General features: G+C 39.6%; 1 protein-coding gene across 3 annotated transcripts in view; it reads left to right on the top strand.

Moving 5' to 3' along the window:
* PPFIA2 (PTPRF interacting protein alpha 2) overlaps positions 1–21,749 on the top strand; it is a 627,181-nt gene that overhangs the window by 365,398 nt on the left and 240,034 nt on the right. For all 3 annotated transcript variants that reach the window (XM_065422644.1, XM_065422656.1, XM_065422651.1), the window contains one exon: positions 8,820–8,984. In XM_065422644.1, coding sequence (XP_065278716.1) covers positions 8,820–8,984 — 165 coding nt within the window. The remainder of the gene's footprint in view (positions 1–8,819; positions 8,985–21,749) is intronic.

Below are 21,749 nucleotides of genomic sequence, written 5' to 3'. Positions count from 1 at the left end.
TGATAACTCTAAGGCTCTTGGGTCAAGAGACAAACCCATAAGAATGTCTTATCTAGACCAGAACACCTCCCTCTTATATAAATACCAGATACGGATTACCTTATCTCAGGAAGACAAACCATTTAAAACATTCGTGTTTTTTGAAGAGACTTGACTGTGAAAATTAATATAGTGTTGTGTTATCAGAGCAATAAATCTAGGTAAACCCACACAAAGAATCCATTTCACAGATATTGTCCCAAAAGACCATTCTTGTCTGCCACATTTGTTCAATATAATCTTTTGGTCATCCTGATCCACAATAATACATACATTGCATTTAATACAATGGACTCCAAAGATACTTAAACTTAATTCAATTTTTTTCAAGGTTATAGCAGGAAATTGCCACATCTACCACAGTAGTATTCCTTGGTAAACTTTGTATTGTGTTGGTCTTCCATCCTAATATGTTTGTACCAAGAAAACCACCTAAACCAAACCAGTACTGATGGAGGAAGTTGTTGGCTTCCGCTATGAATATCCTCATTGCTGATCTTGTCTTGTCACCTAATATGGAGCAGTTGACGAAGACAATGAAAATTGAAAATGTCAATTTTCCACTTTTCAGCCTTTCTCAGCACCCATGTTTCACTGCCCATAAAATAAAATTGGTATAATCATAGTTCCATAGATCTATAGCTGCATTGCAAGTTTGATGTTACGACATCATCACAGAGGCCACAGAAGGGCCCAAAACATTGTGCAGTTGCCTGCTATATGAGTGTCTACATCTTTTGAGCATCTTCCAGCACTGCCCATGACCCTTCCCAGGTATTTGAAAGTCGCCATCTGCTCAACATCAATAGATACATGGCATGGTTTCCTATTTCCACATGAGTTTGGCCAGGTTGTGTTCTGTCACCATCGTTGAATATTGGCATTGATTGGCTGATGGAAAAGCTTGAGGAGGCAGCTGTTGGTGGTGTTTAGCAGAACGCCATTCTGCTTCAATATCTCCAATATGCTGATGTCATTGTCTAGGTGGCTCAGTTTAGTGAATTGCTGATGACCAATCTGGTCTGGTTATTAATCCAGATACAACTATCTCCCTGGCCATTGCCATCAACAAGCCTCCAACTCCAGATTGCGACCAATTTAATATTAACCTGTCCAGATGGTAACTAATTTTTATAATATGCTGCAAAAATAAGAGCAGAACTCATTGTATTAGCTTTTTATGCTGCTTTCAAAGAGTATATATCTCAGTATCTTTAGGTTAATGGTCTTTTCTGGCCATTATCAAACTACTAGTTATCTGCAACCAAAGATTAAGGGCTGGTATTTTCATAAAACTTTGCTATATGTTAGGCCTTTGTGATTTACTATAAAATAACAGTATTTAGGACAACTTCCATAGGATTCAGATATTTAGAAAATGCTGGAACACATATTGATACTGAATACATTTATATTCAAATAGTCATTTTAACAACATAGGGTAGAAAGTACCTAAGTGACTTAGAAGAGCAAGTCTCATTGACTTTAACTTTCAATAGGAATTGCACTCCTAAATAATAAAGTTGCTTTTGAAAATCAGTCCCACCCGTATTAAACACATTTGCCAAATCAAAAAAAAGCAAGATGCACGAGTTTCTGAGAGGACATAGGAGGAGTTGCTTCAGGCAGAGTGTGTGTGTTTTAGTACTATTTAATCTAATCAATTACATACCTGCCAGCTTTTCAGAACAAAAGCTGTTGAAAATATACATGAAATGCATTGTACAATTCTTCTTGAGCAGAAGGACGGGGAAATGTGCTCTTTCCTGATTTAATGTGAATAGTTAAACTATTATTAGATCATTGCTTCAAAACAATTAATCAACCACACTTTGTAATAAGTTAATTAAATAAATTAAAAAATAACTTTATTTTCTTTCTTCTTTCCCTGAACTCCACTTTCTCTTGATGCAGCTTTCCTTCTGTCTTATTCAGGATCGATGTTTCTTCAAAGCATATTTTTTCATCCTTTCTTCACCCCATGCATTTTCCTCCACCATCATCTTTTTTCCTACATTTCCTTTACTTCTAGTTTTCTATGCTTCTGTCCACTTTCCCCCAGTTTTTTTCTCTTGGTTTCTCCCTTGAGTCCTCCATCTCTCGTCCTGTTGCTCAAGGTGTGTATTATCCTGTTGTTGCTGTTTTGACAATTTAGTAAAATGGCCTATTGGAATAAATAAATAAATAAATATTAGAGAGAATTTTTTTTTTAATTCACTAAAGCCCAGCTCCTGCAAAGCCTACAACCTGTGAGTAACCCCATTGATTTCAGTGTATTGACTAACGCCTCAAACCTTCAAAACACATTCACATGTTCAAATTTATGCAGTTAATGGGCCAGCTCAAAATGCATAAAATAACTGTGAACTTGTCTAAGGTCAGTCCACATGTCATTGCTGATCTATGTAAATGAGTAGGTTCCCTTGTTAAGTCCGTAATTCAGCTAACTTTACTAACTTTATGCATGTATTTCTGTTCCACGAAAATCAAGCACATGCATTAGTACCTTGCTGATATGGGGCCTTAACTATCTACACAATATATGAAGAAAATTATGGAAATCCTAGAAATGCTCTCTCCATACATGTGGCTTTTGTTTTTATTAAACTTTTAAAAAGGTATTTAGTTCATTCTTAAATGTGTGGGGTTGGGATTTGTTTGTTTGTTTTTTAAAATAGCAAAGACTTCTTTTCACTTTGTGGTCACCAGAACTCAGGATTTCTAAACACACCATGTTAATTCAACTGTTTACCTTGCTACCTTTACTGTGGGGTTTAAAGTGTAGCTCTACCAGCAATAGATAATAATGAATTCCATCTTGGGGATCTTATGACACACATCATAAGACTAAAATTCATTTGTACTTTTTAGATTCTTTATAATGCATTAGAAAAAACTGTTTTTTCCAATAGAAAAATCGTAGCAACAATTTGATACTTTGCCTGGATAAATTCAGACTGCTTGCTGCAGCAGCAGAACTCCATTTTCTTTTCTTTGCCATGCAGCTATCCCAATGGCAGTTCTAATGTCGGCACAGCATGACACAGTGTGAAAGAGCAGGCTGTCTGCAGCACCTCTTGACGCTGATTAAAGTGAACCTTTAATTATCATTTTTTAAAAATTCTAAAGCTGTTCTTAACAGACCTGTTATGCTGTGATTCTAAGACCAGCTCTTTTGCAAAACTGTTCTGACATGAAATCTTACTGTATTCTGCTGACATGTGCTTCAGGAATGTAACTCTATCGAATATATAGATCTTCATGTATTGTATTGTTTGAATGAAGTAACCATGTATCTAGGGTTGCCAACTTTCTACTTGCACAAAACCAAACACCTTTGCCCCGCCCCTGCCCTGCTCCTCCTTTGAGGCCCCGCCCCTGCCATGCCCCTTCTCCAAGGCCCTGCCCCCACTCACTCCATCCCTCCTCCCTCTGTCGCTCGCTCTCCCCCCCTCACTTACTCACTCACTCATTTTCATTAGGCTTGCTAAGGGGGTTGGGGTGCGGGAGGGGGTGAGGGCTCCGGCTGGAGGCAGAGGCTCTGGGTTGGGGCCGGGGATGATAGGTTTGGGGTGCAGGAGGGGGCTCTGGGCTTGGGGGGTGGAGCTGAGGGGTTTGGAGTATGGGAGGGGGCTCCGGGCTGAGGAAGGGGTTGGGATGTGGGAGTGCGTATGGGCTCTGGGCTGGGGGTGTGGGTTCTGGAGTGGAGCCGTAAAAGTGGGGTTCAGGATGCGGGAGGGCACTCTGGGCTGGGGCTGAGGGGTTTGGAGGGCAGGAGGGGGATCAGGGCTGGGGCAGGGGAGTGGGGGGCAGGGGGATGAGGTTCCAGCTGGGGATGCAGGCTCTGGGGTGGGACTGGGGATGAGGGGTTTGGGGTGCAGGAGGGTGCTCTGGGCTGGGGCCAAGAGGTTTGGAGGTCGGGAGGGGGATCAGGATGGGGGCAAGGGGTTGGGACGTGGGAGGGGGGGGGGGGGCGCAGGCTCCAGGCAGCAATTACTTCAAGCAGCTCCCAGAAGCAGCGGCATGTCCCCCTTCCAGCTCCTATGCGGCGACATGGCCAGGTGGCTCTGCGCGATGCCCCATCTGCAGGCACTGCCTCTGCATTGGTTCCCTGGCTGCACCTATGCATTGAAGCCAGAAGGGGGACATGCCACTGCTTCTGGGAGTCACGCGAAGCCATGGCAGGCAGGGAACCTACCTTAGCCCTGCTGCGCTGCTGACCAGACTTTTAACCTCCCAGTCAGCAGTGCTGACTGGAGCTGCCAGGGTCCCTTTTTGACCAGGTGTTCTAGTCGAAAACTGGACACCGGGCAACCCTACAGGTATCATTGTGCACAATGGAACATGGGTTAAATTTCCCTGAGCCTTTATTGGTTCACAGTAAAATGTGTTACAGATATGGCATGTTTTATGGTTAAGGAGACATTTGGGGAAGATACAGTGTGTTTAACTGGTTTGATTCTCAACACACACTGATATTGAAAACATTATTAGAAACAAAAGGCTTCTGCTCACATTGTTGTATATTTCTGCTTTGATAATTGATTATACTTAGTTGAAAATTTGTGGCCACATTTTCAAAAGACCTCAGAAAACAGCTTACATCAAGTTTTCAAGAGCTGTGCTCCCATTTAGACTCCTACATGAAGTGGCAGATCATTTTTTAAAATGGGCACTTCATGTAGGTGCCTAAGTGGGAGCTGAGCTTTCTTAAAAATGTGGCCCCCAGTTGTGGGCACTGAGCTCTTTTGAAAAAGTGGCCCGTGGTTTAAAGCTCTTTGTTAATGGATTAACATTTTTTGTTTTTACTTCCATACAAATGTTCACGTGAAATAAAACAAAACACTCTGAATGCTTGTTTACTTCCTAAAATTACAAGAAAGGAAAAAAATGCATCTGGAGAAAAATTTACATTTGCTCTACAGTATTCTCTGGGAAAATTCAGACAATCTTGGAGCGGGGGGAGGTGGAGGGGAAGGTTCAACTAGTTTTCATTACCTGTTATCAAATATGGCTAATAATCTTATGAAAGTTCAGCTTTTGGAAACGTTAGAAGAGTGAACAATATTAAAGATTGTTGGCATTTTGAATTGTTGAGTGTACTTGATATGGAACTAGTATAACTGAGTTTGATTACAAATCTAATATCTACTTTAACAGCCTGGAAAAAATGCTGCAGTCTGAGCTCTGAACCGGGTAGTATATAATTCTTATACATTACAATCTATTTTTGCAATTTAGGGCCATTATAAAAGATTTTAAGCAGAGGATCATTAACATGGCAGTTTGCTGCACTTCTGCTGCCTACCTGGATATGTAGGAGTTGGTTCAAAACATATTCCTTAAGAAGAAATGATCAACAAGTAGCCATTTGCCATTTATAGATGTAAATGGAACTTCAGATTTGTCTCTAACTGAAAATCGAAAGACAAAAACACCTGATCTATCAAAGAAAAAGAAGAAAAGTGGTCAAGAGACAATGTAGAGCCCGCACTCCAGCTTAGATTCTCTCTTTGCTTGTTCAGGTGACTATAGGGTTCTGGTGGAACAACTGGGGTTAACAACCAGAGCTTTGGAGCTGTGCTCCGGCTCTGCTCCAGCTCCAGGCAAAAACCTGCAGCTCCACTGCTCCGGAGCTGCTCCGGGCTCCAGCTCCGGGCTCCGTTCCAAAGCCCTGTTAACAACACAGGCAAAAGTGGGCCAGCTAACTGAAGATTAGTGTTGGAATTTTTCGGTAGTCAGGAATATAAACCTAGAGGTGAAAAACCTAGGGTCCATTGTGAAATTTAGCCATTTGGTCATGCTGGAACACTTTGCAGAACCACTCTGCCCCAGAAAAAACAGAGGCACATTCTTGTGCACAGGGATAAATAGAACAGGCAATCCTTGCAGTACCCTGAAGACAAATACTATGATTTACCTCCCCTAATCATATCCTGAACATCCCTTGCCGCCATGAACCTCTACAATATCTATCTTAGGTACTTATGTGGTCCCCATTGCCATGGTATCTGAGCACTTTGCATTCTTTTTTAATATTTATATTCACATCCCCTTTTTCGCAGATAGGAAACTGAGGCATTAAATTGCTAAGTGACTTGCCCAGGACCACACAGGAAGTCTGAAGTGGAGCAGAAAATTGAATCCCCATTCTCCCATGGTCCAGGCTAGTACTCTAACCACTGGATGATCCTTTGGGAGTATCATTTAATAAGGCCTTCAAGTCAGCCAACTTAACCCTGCCATAATCATCGTCTTTATAGATTGTGGGGAAAAAAATATGGGACTCTCAGTAGGGAGTCAATTTCTATTGAAAAGCATAACTAAACTCACTGTTAAGCCAGAGAATGTGGACATGTCCTCTTGAGCATTCATGTGGCTAGCAAAATGCTTGCGTTCAGAGTTAATGTCCAGAAAAATGAACAACTATTAGCTAAAACACTTCTGTAAACAATACAGTAAGCACGGATGTTGAATGTTTGCAGGGAGTCTATAATTCCCCACGGTTCCTTCAACACTTATCTATGATGTCAGCTTATTTCTCTTTATATGATAAAATATGCAAAAGAATATCTTTCACAGGTACATTAATTTAACAGATTTTATGATAAAGTGGGAGGGTATTTGAATATTTATCTGTCTCTTAAATGTCATTTTCTATTATTTCAAATATTAGAGGGTCTTTTTTTACTATTATACATATTTAATCTTTAATGTTACCTTTAAGTTAAGGTTCTAGTTAACTAAATATTTGGTGTGGAATGATAACTGTGAAATGTAGGGTCAGATTGTTTAGACTCCACTAAAGTGGTGCAGCAATGAAGAGGCACTGGACCAGGAAGAAGCACGGCCTGGAGATGCTCTAATTTAGGCCCACATTTAGGAAAGCAGCTAAGCACATGTTTAAGTGCTGTTCTGAATAGGAGTGAATTTAAGACTGTGCTTCATTGCTAATGTGAATCAGTGCTTTAGCATGGCCCCTCATCAATCTTTCCTGGGTGGGGCTCCAAACCTGTTTGCACCTTAAAGCTGCTTGCCAAAGGTGTGTCAAAAAGCCTGCATCTGCTGTCCCTCAACGTTCGTTACATCAGCGAATGACCCAGTAGAGCAGTGGTGGGCAACCTGCGGCCCGTCAGGGTAATCCGCTGGCGGGCAGTGAGACAGTTTGTTTACATTGACAGTCCGCAGGCACGGCTGCCTGTAGCTCCCAGTGGCCGCGGTTCGCCATTTCCCTGCGGCCCGTGCTGCTTCCCGCAGCTCCCATTGGCCGGGAACAGTGAACCACGGCCACTGGGAGCTGCGGGCGGCCGTGCCTGCGGATGGTCAATGTAAACAAACTGTCTCGTGGCCCACCAGCGAATTACCCTGATGGGCCCCGTGCGGCCCGTGGGCTGCAGGTTGCCCACCACTGCAGTAGAGCAAGCTCGTGCACATCTTTTCATGTGGATTGCGTTTGTTAATCTGCTTTCTTAACTCCAGAATGGCAAAACATGTTCCTTTTTTCTTCAGCTGTGTGGTATTGCTAAAGTTCTTTATATATTAACCTCATGTAATCTCTTACATATGTGTTTGGTGAATGGTTGTAAACTACTGGCAGGATGCAAGCAGGATGTGTTTTTAAAGTACAGTAGTGGTAAACATGAGTCATTCCCATTTTATTAAGGATACTGTAATTTCAGTATAGTTACATTGTCATTATAGTTCAGTTATGCTCTGGTTATGCTTCTGTCATACCTGTTATCATCACTAACTCATAAGACTTCAAAGTTAACTATCTGACTGAGAATAAATATATGCAAACATATATGTAGTAAACAGATTTGTGTTCTGATAGTAGATGTATTAAGAACCACATCAAAGGAGTAATAAGTAAATCAGTCATGTAACTTTTAAGCTTCCAGTTATATGAATTAGATGTAATTGCATGTTGAAAAGGAATACTATTGTGATTATACTGTAATTAAAGTATTCTTATTATACAGTATGACTCTTGAAGTTAGCTATTCACTTTCAATACAAATACAACTAACCACTGTCATGCTCAGATACTACAGGGATGGCATTGATATACCTTATAAAAATAGATAGATAGATTTTCAATATATCAGCAAAAAGATGTCCATAAAAATATGATTCTAACATTTTCTTCAGCTGAATGTAGGCTAGAAATCACAAAGAATGTACTTAGCAACATTTGTGGTCATTCCACATTCCAAATAGTGAATATTTTAGAGCTTGCCATATTAACATGCACCATTAGCTATGCAACATGCATTTAGAATAAATAAAGTGTTTTAAAACTTTAATGAAAATACATTGCTTGTTTTTGCATTCTCTGTTAAGTAAGTTTTAGTATAAATTAAATACAAATTACAATTAGGTGACTGATTTTCAGGCTTTACTTATAGACTGCATTAGTTGGTTAGCTATATTAGTTATTTTTGTTATTAACATTCCATTAATTACTGTGACTAAAAGAATCATTTAAATATATTAAGTGGATTTTAGACAGGCAACAATAAATCTAAGTAGAGCAATTTGTTGTTTTCAAATGGTCACAGCAGTTTTTTAAGATCTGAATAAAATTCCTTTTTTTAATTTCTTTCAAGTTCTCTGACTTGGAGTCAGAGAATGCTGGCAATATCTTTAATAGTCATAGGCTTCCTCAGCTAGGGAGGTTGCCAAAGTCATTGTCATTTGGTAACGTTCAGTTTGTAATTATAATTCTTATGACCTTTAGGTACAAATGAATGATGTCCCTTTATGTTTAAACCCAACAGCTGTTACTGGAGCATTTGGAGTGCCTTGTTTCAAGACATGAAAGGTCTCTGAGGATGACGGTAGTGAAACGGCAAGCACAGTCCCCCTCAGGAGTTTCCAGTGAAGTTGAAGTTCTCAAAGCACTGAAATCTTTGTTTGAGCACCATAAGGCTTTGGATGAAAAGGTACAGTATGGAAAGAAGCGTACTCAGCAGGCTATCTCCTTGCTTTACCACACTTATGATACAGCAGAGCAGCAGTATTGTTTCTCAGTTCTTGGAGTGTACTGTACATACTGAAAGTAGGACATCCAAAGAAAATCTTTGACAAAGCATGACTAACAACTGAAATGTTCATATTTCATTTCTTAGCTTCATTCTGGGGGGTTAGTAAGGATTTTACATAAAAATTAGGTCATCAGAACTTATTTGTGGCCACTAGTAGTTTTTGTTATAAAACAGTTCCATGAAAATTACATGACTGGCATAAACACCTCTTTCCATTAAGCTCTAAGCAAACATATCTCCCACACATGGAGATGCTAGTCTGTGTTGTGTATTTCAAGAAGCAAGTGATTGCTAAGAAAATATGGGCATCTCAAATTGCAATTCCCTGCAGCGGAATTGTGAATGAAGAGGTAGCAACATCAGTTTTCTCTCCTAACTAGACATCAGTACTTGACTTCTTTAAAAAGTTACTACATGTAATAGAGGTTTTGATCTGGAATGCCAGGGAATTTTTATAGTATTCATTGTACAGATTTCTAAAATGTAAATGCACATCTGTTTTTGTGCAAGTCCTGCAAGAGTTTGAAAATACTCAACCACAAATTAATATTTGAGGAGTGGTAGTCCACAAAACTTTATGAATACATTAGTTATATTCATAGAATAGTATGTTTTTCATTGTTATTAGAAGTGTCGAACACTGCAGGTTATGTCTCTTCATATTGGATTTGACTAACAGATGCAATATTACGTGAAAGTCACCTACACTTATTTAAAGTCTAACCTAAAGTGTATCTGTATTTAGCTACCAATGTGTGATATTTTATTAAGGTACTCATCACTAAAATGCATTTTAAAGAAGTTTATATAGATGTATTTATATATTTGTGTTTATGTATGTGTGTGTATCAATATGTAGTAGCTTCTCTTAGCTGTTAGGTTTAGGTTTAGTGAGCTTTCGGCGGTAGCATAATTTGCATAAACGAGTATTGTCAGTAATATCCTTTGGAGATTAGTAGGGTTTATGGTATTTTAAAGGCTGAAAAGAGTAAAAGCAGTAGAGGATTTCTGCCACATAGTAGTTTTTAGCATTTAGTTGTATAATAAATAACAAGTCCTGAGAACTGCCAGTAGTTTACAACCATACATACTATTTACAGAAATTCAGCAAACACGTATGTAAGAGATTTCATGAGGTTAATATATAAAGAACTTTAGCGATATGATGCAGCTGAGGGGAAAAGGGCTTATTTTGGGTTTAAATTGCAGCAAGGGCAGTTTAGGCAGTTTAGGTTGGACATTAGAAAAAACTTCCTAACTGTCAGGGTGGTTAAGCACTGAAATAAATTGCCTAGGGAGGAGGTGGAATCTCTATCATTGGCAATTTTTAAGGTTGGACATTAGAAAAAACTTCCTAACTGTCAGGGTGGTTAAGCACTGAAATAAATTGCCTAGGGAGGAGGTGGAATCTCTATCATTGGCAATTTTTAAGAGCAGGTTAGACAGACACCTGTCATGGTGGTCTAGATAATACTTAGTCCTGCCTTTAGTGCAGGGGACTGCACTAGAAGACTTCTCGAGGGCTCTTCCAGTCCTACGATTCTATGATTCCAGACCCTATACCTAGAAGCTAGAAGTATCCCCTTTCCAAGGGTATAATGCTTCTATTTCCACCTTGTCGGGGCTGCAAGTTAACTGACTTTAAGGTCATGGAATTTTAATGTATAGAAAAGGTGTGACTTGACTGTAGCTGAATCTTATAAATTTTGGGTGTAGGACAGGTCTAACTGGGGGTGGAGGGGAGAATTCCACATTTGGGGTAGAGAAAAAGGAAATAGTTTTGTAACAGACTTTTTTTTTTTAAGAATGGTGGCTGCTTGAAGCTATTCAGAGCAGAGGTATGGAATGTTAGGATTTGTCTACATGGGACATTAGTGTGTGGTAACCCAGAGTGTAAATCTTCACTGTATAAATCTACAGCCCACTAGCTTGCCGTGAAATAACATCCTGCATGGACGCTGCTATAGTCCACTAACAGTTCGACATCACACTGTGATATACTCCCATTTCAAAAGTCCTGCAGAATGTTTAGTTCACTGTAACAGGGTCCACTGGGTGAGTTAGTGTGCAACAAGCTAATGCTCTGTAAATTCAAACCCTGATTTGCCACACACTAACTTGCCTCGTAGACAAGCCCTTAGAATAGTTTAGGAGAGAACAAATTGAAAAATGGAATTTCTGTACTGTGGGAAATTCTGATATTTTGACAGTTGTTTTAATCTCAAATAGGATGAAAAGTTGAAATATCAAAACTTTTCACACAATGAAAAGGTCAGAAAAATTCACTTTGGAAATGTTTCGTTTCATTTCAACATCAAAACAAAACATTTAAACATTCTTGAAATGAAACATTTCATTTCAGTTTGTTGACCTAAGATTAAATGTTTTGTCCATGATGAACCGCGGTAGCTCAGCCACAGGTTGAGACTGTGGTGAATCATTGGAGATGTAGTCTGGCTCAGAAGCTGGGTCCATAAGAGAGAATGGGGGCATGAGGTTTCCTCACCTACAACTCCCAGGAGGCACTGTAGCAGCTCAGAGAGATGCATAATGTCAACCCGAAACAAAATGTTTCATTTTGTTTTTCCTGGCAGAAAATTCTGCTGAAATCTCTCTTTTCCCATGGAAAATTCAGATTTAGATAAAACCTTATTTTACAATTGGAATATGTTTAATTCAACATTTTTGAGCAGCCCTGATTAAGAGGAGGTAGATTAGAAGGTAAAGAGCCAGTGAGGCAGCCAAAGGTGCATGAAAAATGTATCACATGGGTTTTTTCATATGGGTATTACCTCCATATATATGTTGGCTGTATGTGCATGTCTCTATCTATAGATGTAGACCTATATAAAATACCAAGCCAGTTTCTCTGGTCTGGCCAAGGTATGCTTGGTAAAACATTGAAGGGGGAGTATAAAGGTGACAATAAGCTACTTCTACCATGTGCCCCGTATCCTGTATTGTCCTATTACCATATTTCTTGCCAAAGCAAGTTAGAGCTGAAGGCCATTCTGTCTTCCACTGGCTGCCCACGGTTCCAAACGGCTTTTAGAACATTTAGATATACGTGTAACATCCCTGCTCACGAAATCTGTGATGATTGAACCTGTACGCCTGGATCTAAAATCATGAGCCTCTATCATTTGAGGTGAAAGGCTAAGCTAATTATTTCTACGGCAATAGGAGCCTATAAACCTCTATCTGTGTTCTAACCACTAGCACAGTGTTGTTATGGGTTACAGAGGGATGGCCCAGCCATACCCTTTTTTCCCCATCCACACTCCCTGCAATGGAGCAACACATAAACCAGCTGGGCAATACCAGTGAATATGGCCCACAGTCTCCCCTCTGCTATATATAGTCTTGTGCAACAGAGGGGAGAATCTGACCTTTGGACATTCAAACCTGTTTTATTTTGCAGGAAGAATGTCGGCCAGACAACACAAAGTTATTCCAAATGCTTTTGAGAAAGTACAACAGGGTCTTTGCCCAAGCAGACTGCCCTTAGTATTCTGACCAAAAATCCTAACCAGATGTCTGTATTCTGCCTAATTGAACATTTTCATTTGTAATATCAACTCCTACACTTTGACTTACAACACTAAAATACTGTTGTGTCGTGTTGCAACAGATTCTATCACAGCAGTGTAGTGGTGTTTTACTGGTGGGGGCAATGATTCGTACCTGCACAGTATAACAGCCACTGCAGTGGAGTCATTGCTGTAATGGGATTTGATGCAAAGCCACACAACAGTATTTTAAGAGGGGAAAGTGGGGGAAAAACAATTAAAAGGAGATTTTTTTTTCCAGCTAGACACACACTAAATATCTAAGTAGAAATTTTGGCTATGGCATCAAGGCTGATAACACCTTTTTGTGGAAGTTGCCTTGGGATAACTACAAGTGGTCAGGGTCTGAGTTTTACTTGTCATCTCAGAGACAGCAATTGCAACAACACAATATCCCCATGCATCATGCTGGGGCTTTAACTTCACACTTACTCAGAGAGAACAATGCTAATGCCATTGTCATTGCCACATACCATGTCCCCAAGAACAGTTGTCGCAGCTCTGGCTATTCCTTCGAGGGTCGCCATTGCATGTACTGTAGTCACTAAAGGCCTGATACTGCTATCCTGAACTCAATAAGCAAATCCTAGTAACTCTAATGGGAGCAGGATTTGGCTCTAATGCCTACTCTGCTGGGCTTTTAAGATCTGACAAGGTTTAGACAAAAATTAATCAACAGTCAGTTTGACCACATTATATAAACAGATGAGAAGAACATGCAAGAGTGGGGGATCTAATTGCTGTCATTGAAAATTACCTTGTTTAAGTGCTTTATAAAGAATACCACTCATGGGGAAAATGATTGTGAGTCTTTTAAAATATTATTGGTTACACATACATTATATTAATAACATTATTCAAAAGTCTTCAGAAATCATTCTCCTGTAGTCATGATGTATTTTCTGGGAAGCTTAAGTGCATCACATCTTTAAGCATTTCCATGGGTGAGTTAGTTGAGGAAGACTTTGCAACAAACTCCATTTGCACTATGTACAAAAAATAATAATAATTATTTTTCTCCGCATTTGTTTTGTCACATCATATATCAATTTTCTGTTCATTCTCTATATATCTAACTGTGCTGTAATTGTTAAATTTTAGGTTCTTAGCAACCTAAAAGTTGGAGTTTTGCAGCCAATTCTGGATTCTCTTGGTGTCAAAAGCTACACAATATCCTCAGTACAGTCAAAATACCACAGAATCCTTATTCTACCATAGAAACAACCATGACGAGTTTGTTGATTTAATAGAATGTGTTTACATATCTCATTTTTTGTAAAGAAGAGATCCCAAAGTGTTTTACAATAATGTGTTACATACTATTCATTCTGTGACCTTTTGAGCAAAGATGTCCTCCAAAGACTTGGGGCTAGTTTATCATCTTCCATGAAGGACCTGCACAAGAGGAAAATTTTGCCACAAAAATTGACTGGTTTGGGGCTGCATATATTCTTGCATTACAAGCCCTGTATAGAGGCAGAACAGTAAAAGGGTGAAAGATACAGGGCCCGCCCCCCACTGCTTTGCTGCTTGGCTTGTACTCAGCACGCTCACATGGACTTAGCATGCTCAGTAACACTGCTGAAGCCAGCTGCCCTCACTCTGTCCCTCCCTCCCACTATCAGCAGGCACAGGTCATTTCTGCAAGCAGCTATGGCCTGTGTGATTTATTATTGCAGCAACATGGAACTCAGTGGAAGGCAGTTGCATTTTGCTCTCACATTCACAGAAGCAGAAAAACAGTATGCACAGATCGAAAAGGAGTACCTGGCAAGCATATGGGCATGTGAGAACTTTTACAGATATCTTTGTGGACTGGATTTGTTTATGCTGATAACAGACCATAATCTGTTTGTAACCCTCATCAACTGTAAAGACCAGGATCAAGCATTGCTGATATACCATCATCCATTGATAAGGTTAGTGTAATTGAACCCAATTGCTAAATATGTTCCTGGAAAAAATCTGATAGTAGCAGGCACTCTGTCTTGGAGCCCAGCATCACACTCAACTATCCATGAGCTCAAAGATGAAGTTAATGAGTAAATGGATGCTGTGAACACATACAGACCAGTGTCAGAAAAGAGACTACACCAGCTACAACAAGCAACCTTAACAGACACACAACTTCAAGAAGTTCTAAGTTATGTTAGGCCCAGCTGCCCAGAGTATCTAAAGGACACCAAGGAAGTGACAAGAGACTACTTTGCAATACGTGGACAATTAAGCAAGTCAAATGGACTCATGATTAAAGGCAATTACATCGTAATTCCAAACTAAATAAGAGGAGAAATCCTAAACCTCATCCATGAAGGACATCAAGGACTAACTAAGTGTCAGCCAGTCAGTACGGTGGCCGGGCATCAGCAAGGATATAAAAATACACTATCTGCGTGTGAACATTGCAGAACTAACAGACTGACACAACACAAAGACCCTTTAATAACAACACCTTTACCAGACAGACCTTGGAAAAGACAAGCTGCAGATTTATGTGAATTCAAAGGACAACATTCTCTGGTCGTAGTGGACTATTTTTCCTGGTATATAGAAATAATTTACTTGAAAGACATAACCTGTTGCAGTGTTATCAAGAAACTGAAGTGCACCTTTGCACATTTTGGTATTCCTGAACAACTAGTGATGGACAATGAACCACAGTTCACAGCAGTGGAATTTAAGACATTCCAAATGAGATATGATTTTAATCATATTACTAGCAGCACACATTATCCACAAATGAATGGGGAGGCTGGTAGAGCTCTACAGATAGCCAAGAAAATCCTACGGCAGGAAGATCCATTCCTTGCTCTTCTGAGCTACAGATCAAAACTAATAACAGCTACTGGATGTAGTCCAGCACAGTTCCTGGTGGGAAAACAACTCAGAACTACAGTTCTGACTTCGGAAAAGGACCTATCTCTAAAGTGGCCATCCATGAGGAGAATAGCAAAATCAGATAAAAAAGCAAAAAGAGCTTACAAATCTTTTTACAACAGATGTCACTAGTTAGAGAACTTCTGGGTTTATGACCTGGTGACCATGTTTGTGTCAAAGTGAATGGAGGGAAAAAAGGATGGAAAACTCCAGCTGTTGTAATGAAAAAAAATTAATTGCTCAGGTAATATATGATCAAAACCAGCAGAGAGTTCAACAGAAACCATCAACATCTACAGTTTGTTCGTCAAAAAAACAACAACAATCAACAGAGCAAACTCGACAGATGGCAGACGCAGAACATCATAAGAACATAAGAATGGCCATACTGGGTCAGACCAATGGTTCATCTAGCCCAGTATCCTGTCTTCTCAATGCCAGGTGCTTCAGAGGGAAAGAACAGAACAGGCAATCATTGAGTGATCCATCCCCCGCCGCCCATTCCCAGCTTCTGGCAGTTGGAGGCTAGAGACACCTAGAGCATGGGTTTGCATCCTGGACCATGTTGGCTAATAGCCATATGGCTAATAGTAGCCATATCCTACATGAAGTTATCTAATTCTTTTTTGAACTCCATTAGAGTTTTGGCCTTCACAACATCTGCTAGCAACAAGTTCTAAGTTTGATTGTGCGTTGTGTGAATAAATACTACCTTTCATTTGTTTTAAACCTGCTGCCTATTAATTTCATTGGGTGACCTCTGGTTTTTGTGTTGAGAAGGTATAAACAACACTTCCTTATTCACTTTTTTCACGCCGTTCATGATTTTATAGACCTTTCTCATATCCACTTTAGCTGTCTCTTTACTAAGCTGAAAAGTCTCAGTCTTTTTAATCTCTCTCCTCATACAGAAGCCGTTCCATACCCCTTCATCATTTTTGCCCTTCTCTGTACCTTTTCCAATTCTAATGTATCTCCTTTGATATGGGGCGATCAGAACTCCACACATATTCATGGTGTGGGCATGCCATGGATTTATATAGTGGCATTATGATATTTTCTGTCTTATTATCTATTTCTTTCCTAATTGATCCTAACATTGTTAGCTTTTTTGACTGCTGCTGCACAGTGAGCAGATGTTCTCAGAGAACTATCCACGGTGACTCCAAGATCATTTTCTTAAGTGGTAACAGCTAATTTAGGTCCCATCATTTTGTATGTACAGTTGGGATTATATTTTCCAGGATGCATTACTTTGCATTTATCAACACTGTATGCCATCTGCCATTTTCTAGCCAGTCATCCAGTTTTGTGAGATCCTTTTGTAACTCTTCATATTAAGTTTTGTATTTAATTATCTTGAGTAATTTTGTATCATTTGCAAACTTTGCCACTCACCGTTTATTCCTTTTCCCAGATTATTTATGAATATATTGAACAGCACTGGTCCCAGTGCAGATTCATAGGGACCCCACTATTTACTTCTCTCCACTGTGAAAACTGACCATTTATTCCTACCCTTTGTTTCCTATCTTTTAACCAGTTACTGATCCATGAAAGACCTTCCCTCTTATCCCATTACTGCCTATTTTGCTTAAGAGCCTTTGGGGAGGGACCTTGTGAAAGGCTTACTGAAAATACAAGTACACTAAATGCACTGGATTTCCCTTGTCCACATGTTTGTTGGCCCCCTCAGAGAATTCTAGTGGATTGGTGAGGCATGATTTCCCTTTACAAAAGCTGTGTTGATTCTTCTCCAACACATTGTGTTCATCTATGTGTCTGATAATTCTGTTCTTCACTATAGTTTCAGCCAGTTTGCCTAGTACCAAAGTAAGGCTTACTGCCCTGCACTTGCCAGGATCACTTTTGGAGCCTTTTTTAAAAAAATGGCATTACATTAGCTATCTCCCAGTCATCTGGTACAGAGGCTGATTTAAGTGATTTATTTACCACAGTTAGTAGTTCTGCAATTTCGTATTTGAGCTCCTTCAAAACTCTTGGGTGAATACCATCTGGTTGTGGTGACTTCTTCTTGTTTAATTTTTCAGTTTGTTCCAAAACCTCCTCTATGGACACCTCAATCTGGGATAGTTCCTCAGATTTGTCATTAAAAAAGAATGATGGGCAATCTCCCTCACATCTTCTGCAATGAAGGTCTATGCAAATAATTCATTTAACTTTGCCACAACAGCCTTGTCTTCCAGTGGCTGCACTGATTGTTTGGCAGGCTTCCTGCTTCTGATACATGTTCAAAAAATTGCTGTTAATTTTTTTGTCTTTTTCTAGTTCCTTTTCAAATTCTTTTTTGGCCTGCCTAATTTGGCCTGTCTTTACACTTGACTTGCCAGAGTTTGTTCTTTTCTATTTTGCTCAGTAGTATTTGACTTTCAATTTTTGTTTCTAACAGCGTCTTTTACTGTGTTAGCTTGTCCGGGTGGTATTTTTTGGTCCTCATACTGGTTTTTTTTTTTTTTTTGGAGGGGAAAGTTGGATATATATAATTTGAGCATCTATTATGGTGTTTTAAAAAAAAATTGCATGCAGCTTGCAGGCATTTTACTCTTGTGACGGTTCGTCTTAATTTCAATAATAATAATAAGATGATTCCAAGATTCCAAACCGACCAGAGACAATCGTTGCACCTAGTGGACAGCCAGATAAACAAGTTGTTACATGTTTGGGTCATGTAATGATAAAACCAGTATGATTCAGAAACACTTAACAGACTAGTATGTTGTGAACTTTAAGGATAGCATGATTTTGTACATGTTGGCAATGTAAAATGTAAAGGGAGAGATGTAATAGAATGCTAAACTATATTATACTATTCAGCCACCAGTGCATATATTTGAGATTTGAGCAACCTCAAACTTACCGTATATACTTGTTCATTAGCCCATTTGTTTATAAGATGACCCTCCCCCTCAAAATGGATAGGTAAAAATAGCAAAAACTGTATGACCCTTTCATAAGCCGACCCTATATTTCAGGGGTTGGAAAACTTTGGCTCCTGGTCCATCAGGGTAAGCCACTGGCAGCTTGGGATGTTTTGTTTACTTGGAGCGTCTGCAGGCATGGAGCCCCTCAGCCCTTTGTGGTCGTGGTTCACCGTTCCCAGCCAATGGGAGCTGCGGGAAGTGGTGCAACTTCCCGCAGCTCCCATTGGCTGGGAACAGTGAACTGCGGCCACAGGGAGCTGAGGGGCTCCATGCCTGAAGATGCTCCAGGTAAACAAAATGACAATGTATTAGATATTCAATTCAGTGATTCCATAGAGTTTAAAATCATCAAAGTTTGGTGTAGACCTGTTTATAAGCTGACCCCTGCTCTTTGATGCGTCACTTTTTTACCAAAAATATTCGGCTTATGAACGAGTATATACGGTAGTTCTTATTCATTGACATCATCTGATATGGCTATTTAGATTTTTTAGGAACACCAGGTAGCAAGACAAATAACAGTAATTTATCTAGATCACTGGAATAAAGCACTAAACCAAGACAGAGCATGTTTTTTATCTGTACTTGACTGTCTTTTCTTTTAAACATATCTCAGTTTGTGACGAAGAAATAAAATTCTATGTTAATCTGTTACAATATTTTCCTGTAGTCTGCACACAGATCAGCAGCCACCAGTTACCTATATGGGAGTTTTGCTAGCACTATGAAATGGCAGTATCAGCTGCATAGTCAAGGTTGAAGTTAGCTTCCCATTATAAGTTACCATAAAATTCCCCAAAAAGAAATCAAATGTCAAATGCCACATCTTATTTCTGGAGAGAACTTCTCTGGATAGTTTGGAAAAACCAGAAAAGGAGTATTTTAAATTATAGTCTTGCCCTAACTTGAATCGGAATCTGACTTTGCCTCAAAATTGCCCCCAGGATTCAGGAATGGGAAGGTAAAGGGAAGTTGCCAATGCTTCACCTTCTCAAGGGTGCCAGAGCATTTAAAATCTTCTCTCTTGTTGTCTCTTTGAAAAAAAAAATCCTAACTCTTTTTTTGTCTGACTGTATCTCCAAATCAGTTGGTAAAAAAACTCCAGATTTTTTGTGTTGGCCTTATTGAGGAGAAGTGCGTTTTAGTGTTTTTGGGAGGTCAAGAAAGGCAGGGAGTAAGCAAATTACAAAAATATGTAGAGTACTAGAGACTCAATAAAACAGATAGAAAATGGAGGAACAGGAAGTCCATGAGAGGAAGAGGAAGTGCTGTCTCTCCCTTCAGTCATCCCAGCAAGGAAATGGCTTCTGTAGGAAGCTCCCAGACTGGGAAGTAACAAAGAAACTAACAATCTTGTTCATGCAGAAGGACTTTGCTGCTGTTTAGTGACATAATGAGATCTGTCAGAACAAGTTTCCCCTCCTGCAGGCCTTATATAGCAACTGGATTTAAACTTTTGGTACTAATTTTTTAAAAAAAGTAAATTTAAAAGGAAAAGAGAGGTTTTAAAGAAAGTTTTCTGAGTTAATTTTGAGGTAAAGTTGTCCCACAAACAAAAACAGCAACAGGAGTTTTTATTGTCTCAGTTACGGTTGTCAAAAGATTATTAATTCCCTTACGGTAAGTGCTGGGCAGATACAACAGAAAAGTATATGTAGATATTCTTGCAGATGAAAACAACCAATTTGCTTCAACATGAGTCACAATCTTTTTATTCAGAAACAGGCAGGTAACTGGGGGTTTTAGTCACACAAGTGTTCATAGAAAGAAAAAGCGTCACAAATACTATCGTGAATAAATAATTTTAAAGCTCTTTGTGGGCTGGGAATTGAAAGGGGAGAAGGGAGGATTTGGCAGAAGAGGGGAAATAAGTGAGAAGCAGTTACTAGGAGATACAGTAGGGTAGGTGGTGTGTAACCACCTACAGGAATGCCAGCAAGAGATTAACCATGTGACACTGAAAGATCAATGATGTGCCTGGTTCTTTTTGTGGCACTTCAAAGCCAGTGGGGTAGCTAGTCGTCTGGCTCTGTGCTTGCAGTGCAGCCAGGCAGAAAGAAAACGGAATACCTTTTCTGCACCATTTGTGGCATCACATAGGAAAAGTGTCACCTAGAGGTGTATCCTCTGCTATGTTCTGATAGGCCACCACACATCACCAGGACTAGTCTTAATTCTCTGTACTTCACAAACCTTATTTAGTGAAGCCTCACACCAGTGCCCTAGAAAGTGGCCAAGTGTTGTTACAGTTTACAGACGGGGCAGCAGAGGCACATGTCTGATATTTCACAAAACCCTGTGGTTCTTCTCCAGAAAATTGCTTGACATTTCTGTGCTTGGCTGCACCATATATAAAAGGGACTGATATAATGTGAAGCACTTTAAGGTCTATAGATGAGAAAGCATTATGATAGTGCCAGTTATCCATATTATGGACCTTTACCAGATGTAAAAATTAAAAACCATATGTAAAAATAAAATAGACTAGGTGAGAATATCCTGAGTCTGTTTCCACTCATTTGTCTCCTAACAAGGTAATACTTAGAATGCCAATCTTTCTAGACCATTCAAAAGCTAGATTAGGGTGTGTTTTTGTTGTTGTTGTTTGTTTTTCAAATAAATTGGGGCGGGGGGGTGCCAACATAGGATTTATTATAATAAGTTTGTTGTAAACTTTTTAGGTGGCTCTGGCCCATAGTTAGACTTTAATGTTTGTTCTGCCTGATTTATAGGTTTCAGGGAAACATCACTAATGGGCTAATATTGTTTATGATAGCATACTGTTGAGTTTCTATATAGAATATACCAGTGTGCTATTTATCATCAGCATTCTTTAGGAGAACATAAATGACCAGTGTGAGTTCCTTACTCAGTTTTAACACTGTCCTTGCTCAATTTTCCATTGAAATCAGTGGAAGGTTGAGTAAGGAAGGAATACAAACTGAGTCAGGAAATAACCAAGATTAGTAGGTTAAACATTTATCCTGTTGGTTTAGGTCCAGATCTGGGGACTGCAGCTTCTATGGCACACAACATTCAGGAGCTCTGAGCATCATAACTGCATCAGAGACTAGTATGCATCTTGAAAGGGGAAGTTTCTCTCAATTCAAGACATCTGTGTAATGTTTTCATGGCTGCCCAAGGTTCTCCCTCCTCTCACTGTTGGAGTCACAGACTGCTGTCATCCTAACTGGCTGACATGTATTGGCAGTCCCACGTTGGGGAATGATTATAACATCACAATTGGGGATGGAGAGTGGGATTCTTCCTGGGCA

Source organism: Emys orbicularis, chromosome 1, assembly GCF_028017835.1.
Source record: "Emys orbicularis isolate rEmyOrb1 chromosome 1, rEmyOrb1.hap1, whole genome shotgun sequence".
NCBI lineage: Eukaryota > Metazoa > Chordata > Testudines > Emydidae > Emys > Emys orbicularis.
Note: the sequence above shows the minus strand (reverse complement) of the source record. Positions and strands in the feature narration are given on the sequence as shown.